The sequence below is a fragment of the Parus major genome, chromosome 3 (assembly GCF_001522545.3).
Source record: "Parus major isolate Abel chromosome 3, Parus_major1.1, whole genome shotgun sequence".
Classification (NCBI taxonomy): Eukaryota; Metazoa; Chordata; class Aves; order Passeriformes; family Paridae; genus Parus; species Parus major.
Genome location: NC_031770.1, coordinates 106,024,220 through 106,036,449, shown reverse-complemented (window position 1 = coordinate 106,036,449; position 12,230 = coordinate 106,024,220). Strand labels below are relative to the sequence as shown.

Below are 12,230 nucleotides of genomic sequence, written 5' to 3'. Positions count from 1 at the left end.
GCTTTCTTACTTGGTTAATTCAGTAGTCATTAAAACCACACCATTTACCTGGCCTCCAACCAAATCCTGAAAAGAGAAACAGCAGCAAGCTCCTCTTTTCCCATGAGACTTGACAAAAAGCTTAACTTTAACCTGAAGGCCCTGTTCCTACTGGGCCAAGAGCAGCACATCTCAGCCTTCTTCCAACATGTACTTGCTTTCTCTATTTTGTCAGATAAAAGCTGACCATGGACAAGTTTCTGTAGCTGTTAAACTGCACAACAGCAAGGGAATCAGCTAAAAAAACGCTCATTTTCCCTGAAATTTCAACTTCCTTGCTCAGGACACATTTACTCTTAGATTTTTGTTGCAAATCAAGTTTGTGGGTTATATCAATTAGAAATTCTCAATTAATTTAAAATATCTTACAAGACATCCATATAATGTATGAGATAAAATTATGAAAAAGTCCCTATTACACAAAGTAGTCAATCTCCCCTTGGCTTCCAAAACATTAAAATACAACAAACACATGCCCTGTGGCATAGATGAGCTTGAGTTCCTCTAGCATGGCTCAATGACCCAAATCTTTTCCAATTTTTCTTGCTTCACACCTGTCAATCTTGTTCCTATATATGGACAACATTCATTGTTCTCTCCTTGGAGCACATGGAGAGCATGCGCACGTAGGTAACATATCACAGTGAAACATCACACACTTCCTTCACAAAAACACCAAAACCTTACAGCATCTCACTCATTGTAAGGGTCATGGTGATTTTTTATTGAACTATTCTGACTAAAGGGTGTAGGAGAAGCAGGGCTCTGGTAAGTGCTGTAAGAGCAGCCTCCCACAGTGCCACGGCAGTGCTGGCTGCCGAGCCCTTCGGTGCCGTGGTGTCACATCTATTCCACATCCACACACACTTCTGCTCTACATCTGTGCATGCATCCTTCCCTGAACTGAAAGGCCTGGGGAGTTAAAGGAGCTCTTGGAAGGCTGATGTGAGATGTGAGGGCACTCTAGGAACATAAGTATAACTTTGTGGAAGAGTGAAGTCAAACTAAAGAAATCTAGGCAAAGATCAAAATTCAATCACAAATTTTAAAAAGTTTTAGATGTCAGCTTCCAGTTTTGCTAAAAATACTCTCGGCTTTATTTGTTTGAGCCTCCAGTGGTAGAAAATCTCTTCTGTATTTTCATGGGTGAACAAGTAAAAGATGACATGGAAATTTTTAGTCTTTATTTTACACATGTGGAATGAATACAATCCCTGAGACTAATTCAGTGAGGTGGCTGTATGATCACAACAGCCAATATTCACATATATATTTAAATATATGTACACATTTATACTTACCAAGGCATGAGCCGGCCTATTTTTGTCCATCTACTTTTGCTAATAAAAAAGCCAGCAACAGGATCAGTAACTGCACCTGAGGCTTTGCCAATGAACAGCACCAAAGAGGCATGAAACGGAGTAATCTGAAAGTAGACAGAATACAGTAAACAAGAGCCATTGTTTCACAATACAATGAAGTAGCATAAAGCAACCTTCCAGAAAAAAAACACCTCAGTGTTTTAAAGAATAGTGATAGTTCATTTACAAAACACGTCTGCTGCTGTCATAGAAATTCCCATTGGTTACCCACAGCAAACAAATGAGACAGAGATTGGCACTGTGAATCAAGGGATCAGAAGGGAAAAATGCAAGGAAGGAAAGATCCAGAGTGTGTTTAGGATGAGGAAAATTAATCAGACAAATAGCAAAGTCCTTGTTTTAGTCATACAATCTGACAGAGCTCCTCTGTAATTACCCACTTGCTTTTCCCCCACACATCTCCATCTCCCCATATCTTTATCTTGACCTGATCTACAAAATGGTAGAGGGGGCTGTTTACATGCAGTAGTTTCTTCCTCTCCCGAGATTAGCAACAAGGCTGCCAACTGGTGGCATGTGGCTGAGGAAGAGGCGGTTGCACAACAGACTTTTTCCACTCGGGACTCAGGGGTGACAATTGAATTGCGTAAGGCACATCTGTTCAAATCAAAGTTGCCAGCACATGTCCATCACATCTCACTTGAAAAATGTTCATGATTACACAAGAATAAAATGGCCAAGTAGAAAAACCTCTGAAATTAACCCAGGTGGACCATACTTTTAGTACCTATATAGAAATACAGTTTATCCCAGGCAAGAGAGTTATTTTTTCACATGTATCTGTACAGAGCTTAGGAATTCCCATCACATAATGGTTAAAAAAGGTGGGTTCTCTTCCAGGTGCTCAGTTCATATCACTGCAATTATAGTACTGAAAAAGAAAAGATCATTGAAACCTATATAAAGGTGAATGTTCTTCACATCAATTATTGAGAGATGCTGCTGAAAGAGCCTCTGTGGCTTAAACACAGTGAGAGCAGACAAGAGCCCTTCATCTCTGTGCTCCAACATAGCAGTGCTCCAAAGGCCTGGAAAACACAGCTGATACAACACCAAGCTTGAGCAGGTATCCCCTGCTTTCCTGCAAAGGATATCATCTCCCAGGCAGCATCACCAGGAACACAGCTGGTGCAGGTCTCCTGCCTGCAGAATCTGCTTAGGTGTCCTCTCAGAGGTGGAAGAAGGAAGCAGTGATCTCTGAATGTCCTGGATGACCAGCACAAAATGCAGGTGCTACGGACTTCTGACATCACACCCATTACATTTTAGCCCAAATTAGGTGAAACTGCAGTGGCAGCTGATGTTCCTGTCACCACCAGCTCCAAGACACATACTCCACCCTTGAAAGTTTGTGGGCAGAGAAGGATTGGGAATGGCAGTGTTCAGCAGATAACAACAGTGGCTCTGCATTCCATTGCAGCATGGTGGGATGAGGCTGGGATGAACACTGGACTGTGCCCCACCTTCTTGCTGATCCACCTTTGCTGGCTTGTGCCCTCCCACAGCCACCAAGGGTGGCAAGCAGCCCACCAGCCCACCAGCCCTGAGGCTGACTCGCCGTAGGGGCTGCACCAGGACTGCCCCCAGGTCACTGCTGCTCCTCAAGGGACAGAGCAGCCAAAATAAGCACTAAGTAGCAGTCAGAAATATAGAGGGGTTGAAATATTGTGGTTTTGAGGGGGACAAGAACAAAAAACTACAGATTAGGTAAGTTCCACGTTCGTATTTTGTTTGGATAACTTGAACAGACTGAAAGGAAGCAGATACTAGAGACACAGAGGTGGAGGAAAGCTTTGAGGAAAAAGCAAAATCTCTTTCATGTTAGGTGTGGAGACTGTAGTCACCCTGTCTTCGTCATTGGTATGGGTTTACACTCCTGTTGGCTGCATTTTGTCTCCTAAATCTAGATAGTGTCTGTCAGCACCAATGCCAGAAACTTCTCAGTGTTAATAAAATACAAGATAAAATAGGCTAAATTTGAAAGGAATAAAGACCAGGATCCTTTTATCTGAGAATTTTGGTGTTCTCTAGCAATTTGATTCAAGGATCCTTTGTCTGGTTTGGATTTCCATTTATGGCTGTAATACAGGTAATTTAGGTGGAACAAGGAATTAAAATTGAAAACCTTTAAGTTACAGAAAATTAATAAAAATATAATTTTCTTAGAAAGGATACAGATTATGTATGAAACGTTATGATTGGTGACTTTTCATATTCTCTCAAGAAGCTAAAACAGTTCTGATCTCTAAGTGGGCAAGAAATAAATCCAGGTAGTGACTATATAATTAAATTCTCTCCCTTGAAAATTTATGGAAAGAACACAGGATTTCAGAGCTATTTATCAGGCCTTGAAATAAATCCTGTCCCTGCAGGACTACTTCAGAGAAGAAATTAAACCATCAGGGAACAAATAATTAAGCCCCTTAATGAAAGTGTAAGTATATCACTACAAACATTAAGCAAAATTATTTGGTTTCAGTGGAAGCTTGTTAATAAAATCATTATTTTGATATCACTTATTTAGGTAGTGCCCAAAGATACATGGGTGGGACCTCAGCTTTCTGGACACTGTACAAAAACACACAAAGGAACAGTCCCTTGCCTCGAGAATTTTTAGTCTCTGTGAGAAGCAAAGAATGGGGGAATCGTCGTAGTTCTAAGCACCCTACGAAAATGGTGTTGGAGTCTTTCTCATTTAGTTTGAGCTTCACCATCTCCAAAGCCTTGTACTGCCAATCCTTGATGTCAGTGGGCAACAGCTTCAGTCAGAGCTGCTCCACCTCCCTGCTGTACCCCCAAGCTCCCTTTTCTACCTCCCACTCCTCAGATTCCACACCATCCACTTGACATCTTTGACACTGCTGTCCAAAACTGGCTCCTTTTCTACATCTTGTGACTTTGATCTCAACAAGACACTCAAGATGATCTCAGCTGTACATGCACACCTTACTGTGTTGAAAATTTTATTAAGTCACAAGTCAGCTTTTAATACCAGACTTTTATAGGAAAAACATAAACCCAAACTTCTGGATACCTCCAGTCATAATATCCTGTCTTTAGACAGCAAGTGGGTAATGATATCTGACCCAGAACCTCCTGTTTCTGCCAGTAAATAGGAACAGTCATCAGTGCTGAAGTACCACCTGCAGTTTCAGAGCTGTTCTCACAGTCCCTACAACTTGGCCTCAACTCCCTAAAATCTTTTTTTTCATCCTAGTACCTTGTCCTAGTTACCATGCATATATACAAAACAATCCAAAACAGTAAAAATGTCTTATGGATTGACATTTTTTTGTGTCTCTGATGTCCTGAAATCTAGCTGGAGCAGCTGAAAGTCAGATGAATGGGATGAGTCCTAGTGCTTTGTTTCACCAGGTCTGCTTCTGCACCAGACAGCCACAGACTGGAAGTAAAGGACTTTCAAGAAGGATAACACAGCTTTATTTGCCATTAAATTACCTTAGACAAACCACATAAAAACTGTGAAATTATGTTGGCTACTGGGTGAAACTGGAGTGATTTTTAACTAAACCACATGAACTAAACTTCACAGCCTCAACATGGTGATATTAATGCTTTCAGATGTCTTGTATCTTACACTCTTTGACTCCTGACACTGAGAACAGATTTTTCTTGTGTCTGCAAGTGTGTGAGCTCTACAGCACCCAAAGTTCTAGTAACGATCCCAAAGTAAAAGTGAGCAGCCATCTCAAGACAGAAAGAGAACTAAGGGGGGAAAAAATTAATTCTGGACAAATTTATGCAGTTTCCAGGATGCTGAACACCTAGAGGCAATGACAATGAGACAATTTAAAATATTTATTAATTAATTCCCCTTCTATCATTCCAGGGGCATGGCTGGCGATATCAGAGTTAAGTCTACAGTCTGCAAATGTTTCTTGTGCTACTTACATGGGCTATGTCCAGCAGGTAGATCTGCAGGAAGAAAGAAGCAGCACTCCCTGCCACTTGGTTTGGGGCACCTCCTATGGCATAGCACAGTTTGCTGCACACTGAGAGCCTGTACCCCTGTGTGAGAGGAAGCAGAACAAACCATGAGTAAACCAAGGTGCACAAGTTAAAAGCCACACAAGTGATAAGGTTAAAGTCTATAGTTAACACCACTTTAATGTATTTGCTTCATAGCTATTCCACTAATAAATCTGTACGCCTGCAACCCCTATCATCAACAAGCATTTGGGTGCTTGTTACTTTGATTTTTAATGGATTTGTTCTCTAATTCAGCCCCTGGAAACAGATTACAGTGCTCCTAAAAGTGACTTGTGAAGACCCTCAGGCCTACCTGCCTTCCTCTCACAAGCTATTAAAAGAAAACAAGTCTACCAACAAGCAAGAAGCAGCAGAGAAGCACTACACTATTATTTGAGCTTAGTTTTGTCTTTGAATGCTCAATTCATATTTTTAAAGATTAAAAATTTTTACTTTAAAATAAAAATTTATCTTATTAACCTTTCATAATAATAATTGATACATACTGTCATACCACAGTAATTAAGCAACATTCACAGAAAGTTCCACAGACTAAACAGATCCCAAACATTCATGCTTTGTTCCTTCCTTTGTCACAAAATCCTGGTGTGACACTGGCAAAGACAGTTGACTTTGCACATCTTCCTTTTGACTTGACTTTTCTGTATCTTTGTGAAAATTAGCATTATGTGATAAGTGATTTTGGACCCAAGATTTTTTTAGAAAATCACTCCAAGTATATTTAAAAATTTTTGCAAAAACTGTGCTGTCTCATTTGTCATTTGATGTTTGAAAAGCACCATAAGCATGCAAGAATATTCTCAAATATAGTAGCCAAGGAAGAATAAAATAAATGTTGAAAATAAGGTTGCATACCAGTAGTTAAAATATAAAAATTGCACAAACAGAGGTTCTAATGAGGAATATGGCTTTTTTTGTGTTTTTTTTTCCAATAGTAGGAGTTGCAGGATACTGGAAAGCCTTTCAAATAAACATAAGATTCAATTTTATGCCATAAAATTCAAAATCTAGAAAGAAAATGACTCTTTGTTAATTTGTATTCCTTTCAGAGGGACAACACATCAGATCAAATTTTTAAATTTTAGGCTTTAGTCCCCCTTTAAAATTTGCTGTCAGCAGAAGCCAGGAAACATGAAGAGGAGCAGTAATACTAATCCTGGATCTTTTTCTTCTCTCTGAACTGACTACACAAGCCCTTAATTCTTATATTAGGTCAGGATGAAAATAGAGATACAGAAATGAAATCCACCATGATGATATTTTGACACATTACCTATTTCTGAACATTTGTAAATTTACTAACCCATCATCTTTACTCTGTAACAGTTTTGAGAAGTTTTAGACTTCTAGGCAGTGCCTTTCATCATCTAAACATTTCCCTTTGAAAGGTTTTATCAGAATGGGTGTGAACAAACAAGCACAAGTATCAGGACTCCTTCCTTTTTGTGTTTTCCCAGAAAAAGACAGGGTGGGATCCCATTACTACACCCAATGAAAGTGGACACCGTCAGGGCATGAGCTGCAAACTGTTATCACCACAGCAGGCCTCACTTTATGCTGCATTGGCAATTTTCTTCGTTGCAGGAAAAGAAAAAAAGAGTGATAAACAGTCACAAGACAGACTTCATCATAACAATTATACTATTTAAATTGATAAGAGATTGCAAACAAAACAAATAGACTATACACATTTGATGTTCAAAGTAACTCTTCATTTTCCATACATAAGTCCTACTAAATATGAGCTTTACTAGACTTGTGGGTCCACAGAATTTTGCTAGCTTGACCTACTGCCATCCCCTTGAGCTTTGCTCCACAAGCTACATGCTTTAAAACTTTGTCTCACTTTTTCTAGTCATTCCCTTTTTTAAGTTTTATTTTTTAGTCATTAAATTACATTAAAAGATTGCTTTCCCTTGATACTTTCCCTCCTGATCTCCAAGCATTGGCAAGATGACTTTTAGCTGAAATCAAGAGATATAAAGCACTGCTATGCAAATACTGTATCCTATTGCAACCTCAAAATTGGAAAAAAACCTTTTAGATCCATAATGCTGCTTTCACACTTACTTTCACTAGTAATTTTCATAGACTCACAGAGTGGCTTGGGTCAGAGAGGACTTCTGAAGATCATCTAATTCACCCCCTCTGCTATAGGCATGGACACCTTCCACTGTCCCAGGTTGCTCTGAGCCCCACCCAACCTGGCTCTGAACACTTCCAAGGATGGGGCAGCCTTCAGCTTCTCTGGGCAATCTGTGCCAGGGCCACAACACCTTCATAGTAAAGAATTTCATTCTTACTTGCTTCTTTTAGTTTGAAATCATTGCTCTTTGTTCTTTCAATAGCTAAGGTGGTGGTAAAACAGAAAAAGTATATAATATGCATGATTCCAAAATATTTTTAGAACATGAACAATGTCAGGTTCTTAAGAACTAATGTAATTAAAGCTGTGGTACATGAAATGGTCAATCAAGATCTAAACTTAAAGACTGCAGGTGGTACTCCTGTCTTTACAGCAGTTTCATGTCTAGAAAATTGACAATTGTAGTACATTTTTTATGAAGTCTCACTGCAATTCCACAGACACCTAGAATGCTGCTAAACTACTCTCTGAACTATGTTCCCAGATCACCTTGAAGCAAAGTTAATACTTTGGTCACAGCAGTAGTTAAGTTTTAATTAAATTTTGGCTATGAATGTTATTTTCAGAATAAAACAAGCTGTCAGATAGACATGGCCATATACAGAGGTGTCCTGTCTGGTCACCCACAGAAACACAGAGAACCTGAGGCTCATGAGTTCCCTGGAAGGTAGGTTAAATCCTGGTCACTGTTCCATAGCTGTTTTCCTTTTATTTTGCCTAATTGCTTTTGGAACTTGTACATTAAGCCATAAACACCACAGCAGTTCTGCATGGAAATGACACGTAGTGTGAAAGGAAATCTGCACTGTCACTGCAGATCTGCTGCATGGCAATTTCATTGAGTGTCCCTGAGCTTCTAGCTAATGAGAAGCAATCCTTCAGACTCTACATTCTGGTGTGTACTTCAAAAGGAAGCAGCCCACAGTAGATTTTTGCCTCTCCACGTTGAAATCATATGGTAACAACAGCATTTTCTGCCTCAGTACGCAATGGAAAGTGGTAAAAAGAAGATAGGACTCTGCACCAGAAAAGCTGAAGCATTTCCTTCTCTCTAACTTCCTACAATTAAGAGCACACGGCAACAGCTGTCTGTTACAGGATCTACAGGAGCAAGTCCTCCAGCCTTGGTTGGGTTTGCATGACATTGCTCATAAACGCTGACAGAAAGCGTCTTGGGAAGGATAACACTGAGCAGGGCTGTGTGGCCAACAGCAGAGCACTGGCTATCAGCAGCTCACAGAGCTTTCCTCCAAGGGCTGGGTGTCCCTGCTGCATTACTTCCTCAGAAAACACAAAACACTTGATTCCTGTGAAATCCAGCAAAAGTGTCTTCACCTGTGCAGGTTCATCAGCAAGCTGAAAGTACTCCACAAATCAATAGAGGCAGGAATGTGTAGACAGTGGTCAAATAAGGAATGAAACATAAAATTACAATCAAAATTTCATTTGGAGACCCCTGCGGTATAGTTGAACATCAACATCAAATTGCTTCTACAAGCTTTAGGAGAAAGCTTTAGTGAGATGTTTAGTGAGATGATGATGGCATGAGAGGTAAGAGGAAGGTCAAACAAAGTTACAATTTTTTTTGTTCTCAGATTAACCTGAAAAATTTGCACTTGTATACACTCTCATCATATCAAATTTAATTGTGTTTCAAGGCAAACCAAGAAAGCATAATAATTGAGAGATTTGATTTTGCTCCTTAAATAGAAAGCTTAAACATTGTTATGGAAAATTATTGCTTCTCCTACACTGTAGTTCCTTTATTTTTAATTCTCTTGTAAGTTAAAACCATACTTGTAAATTTTCTATTCCCCAACAGAACAGAAATTGAATACAATATTTATAGCAGAACATTGTAGTTCTACAGAAAGTGTTTCAGCTCATTGAAAACAACTCAGCAACTGTTAGAGGCATAAGGAGCAGATGCATTTTGTCCTAAGCTATTCGTTATCAGTGGAGTCCAGAACTGAACCAACAAGTAATTTAAAAGCAGTAAGAACAGAGAATGAAACCTGTGACTCAAAGATAAATGCTAGTCTAGGTTTATCTGAGAAACAATGAAATGTAGCTAGTGAGGAGCAGCTTTTGAGTCAGCTTTTCTCTCAATGTGGAATTAACACTGGTAATGTTTCTGTTCTGTGAGTGACCAAACAACTGCCTCTTGAAAGCACGAGTGCGGCAGTCACGGGTGGCATCCCAGGTCCCACACACAAGCATCCTGAGGACTGGTTTCAGGTTTCTTAGTGACATCAGTCCACCCTTGAGTGGAAGAAACCAGGAGCAGGGTTTGTGTGCAGACACCTAGGAAAGGGCATATGAGTAAGGTGGGAGGGATACCGTAGTGCTTTCTCAGGATATTCCTCCAGCTGCTGGCAATGTAACTCTGGGGAACTCCGTGAGACAAAGACGGTGTTATCTGTGCAACATATGCAGACTTATGCCGTGAATTCACACAGATGCCTTCCAAACACAAAAATTCAAGCCCGACTAGGACGTTCCAGGTGTCTGAAGAACTCCAGGGGCTCAATGTCCCCCAACATGCTGTGGAAGCTTCCTCATCCGCTGTGTTTGGAAGCTGCCCATTCCCGGTTTCAACCTGATGTTCCCTCAAGAGCCATGGAGTTGAGGAGTCCTCTCTCACCCTCACCTGCCTCCCACTCCTCCGCGGCCAGCACCGAGTCTGAGGAGGCAGCGTGAGATGCCCTCAACACCACAACACACTCCTGGAAATCGGGAATCTCTGAGGCTCCGGGGGAGCGAACCCCTCCTGCCTCGGTCCGGGAGGCAGCCCTGGAGGGGACAGGAGGTGGGAGGCGAAGCGGCTTTTCCCTGGCACCGCGGCGGCCAGCGAGCAAATCCCGCACGGTGCATTCCAGGGAAAACAGCCCGGAGTTGCGGCGCTGCCCGGCCAGCGCGGAGGGGCAGCGGAAAGGCTTGAGGAGCTATTCCAGGTCCTCGCTGGGGCTCCGCACAAACCCGGGCTGCCCCAGCCCCACCGGGCACCCGCGACCCCCCCCGCTGGAAGCGAAACGCGGCGGGACCCCGCTCTGGGCTGTGTCCGAGGGGAGCCCCGAGCCCCCCGACAGCCGCCCTGCCCCTCGCAGGCCCCTACCTTCTGCTCGCCCGCCGGGGTGTCCCTCGCAGCCCCCGCCATGGCACCGCGGACATCCCACCCCGTGCGACACCTGCGCGCCCGGGGCGGGGCGGCGGAGCGGAGGCCAGAGACAGCGGGCGGTGTCCTCGCCGCCCTCTCCCAGCGCCCTGGAGGGGCGAAGGCGCCGGCGCTGCCCTGAGGGCCGGGGACAGGGGAGCCCCCGCCCCGCCGAGCCCCCACACACCGCACCCTCCGTGGGGAGAGCAGCGGGGCACTCGCGGCGGCCACAGCCCCACAGGGTGCCGGGCTCGAGGCACGGGGCTGAAGGGGACCGGGGCTGTTTTCATCCAGCCCCAAAACGCCACCTCTGCCCCGTGAAGAGATGCGCGGTTTCCCGATAGGCAGGGATGCAAAACCATGCCGGACGGCAACGCTGGCAGCTGGACGGAGAGCACACAACACTCCCGAGCCGGGACACGCTGCGGGGAGAAGGGCTGCTGACTCTTCCATCAGGGTGCTTAGACACTGTAAGGGGCTGCTCAGGGAGGCGGTGGAGACACCGGCCCAGTGAGGTGTTTAAGGGAAGCCTGGATGTGGCACTCAGTGCCGTGGTCTGGTTGACAAGGCCATAGGTCGGACTCGACGATCTCAGAGGTCTCCGGCAAGCTCATTGATTCTGTGATTCTACTGCCCCCGAGCCAACACTCTTATCTAGGATACACGAGTTCACCACCACCCTGCCCCCTGGGAAAGTGCTCCTGCACGCATGCTCAGCATCAGAGCAAATACAAATTGCAATTAAAAGTATGAATCCTTTCAACAGTGAGGTAGCCTAAGAGAAGAGGGTTTAACGAAGCCAACAGGACTTGTGACCTGCTTGTCTTGGGGAGATGATGACTACTCAATCTCTACACCCAGGGCTTTTTGGCGTGACGGATTTGAAGGGCTCTGCTACTGACAGGGTCACCTGGTGGGTCCTGGGCTGGCGCTGTAAACAATGCCATGGAGTACTGACATCTAAATCCTGTGCAGCCTTGCTTGGTAAGAATAATTATAGCAAATTAGCAAAATTCCAAAAGAACAAGGCATTAAAGAATTTTCTATACATTTTCTAACAGAAAACTGAGATTGTGGCCTTAACACACCTTACTGAAAATTCTCTGAAGGGGGTCTCTAGAGGCTGATGCCAGAGGAGCTTCAAAAGAGATGGATTGCCCAGTACCAAGCTAAACACAAGGTATGCATCTCACATTCAAATTCAACATTTCAGTTGTGTTGTCTTTATACATTGTCTTCATAACACATTTAATCATTTTTACCTCTCAAAAGGGAAACTACATAAAATATTTCCTTCCCTTATTCTCTTAGCTGTTTCAGTTTTGCTGTAAAGTATCTTTAGGCACAGACTTTACACAAAATAGCAAAGGCCTATGAAGAAACAGTGAATAACTGATGGTACTTGTGTGGGTTTCACAAATTCTACCACTGATCAAGCCAGTTATACTGTTATTTGATCAATGCACAATTGCTGTCTACACACAATTAGGTAACTAAT

General features: G+C 42.9%; 1 protein-coding gene across 2 annotated transcripts in view; it reads right to left on the bottom strand.

Annotated features, from left to right (window-relative positions):
• MFSD2B (major facilitator superfamily domain containing 2B) overlaps positions 1–11,334 on the bottom strand; it is a 39,941-nt gene extending 28,607 nt beyond the window's left edge. The window contains exons 1-3 of one of the 2 annotated variants that reach the window (XM_015621328.2): positions 10,694–11,334; positions 5,334–5,450; positions 1,341–1,465 (exon numbers count right to left, since the gene is read on the bottom strand). In XM_015621328.2, coding sequence (XP_015476814.1) covers positions 1,341–1,465; positions 5,334–5,450; positions 10,694–11,185 — 734 coding nt within the window. In that variant the 5' untranslated portion in view covers positions 11,186–11,334. The remainder of the gene's footprint in view (positions 1–1,340; positions 1,466–5,333; positions 5,451–10,693) is intronic. The other variant, XM_015621327.2, reaches the window with a different exon arrangement.
• Between the last annotated feature and the right edge of the window lie 896 nt (positions 11,335–12,230).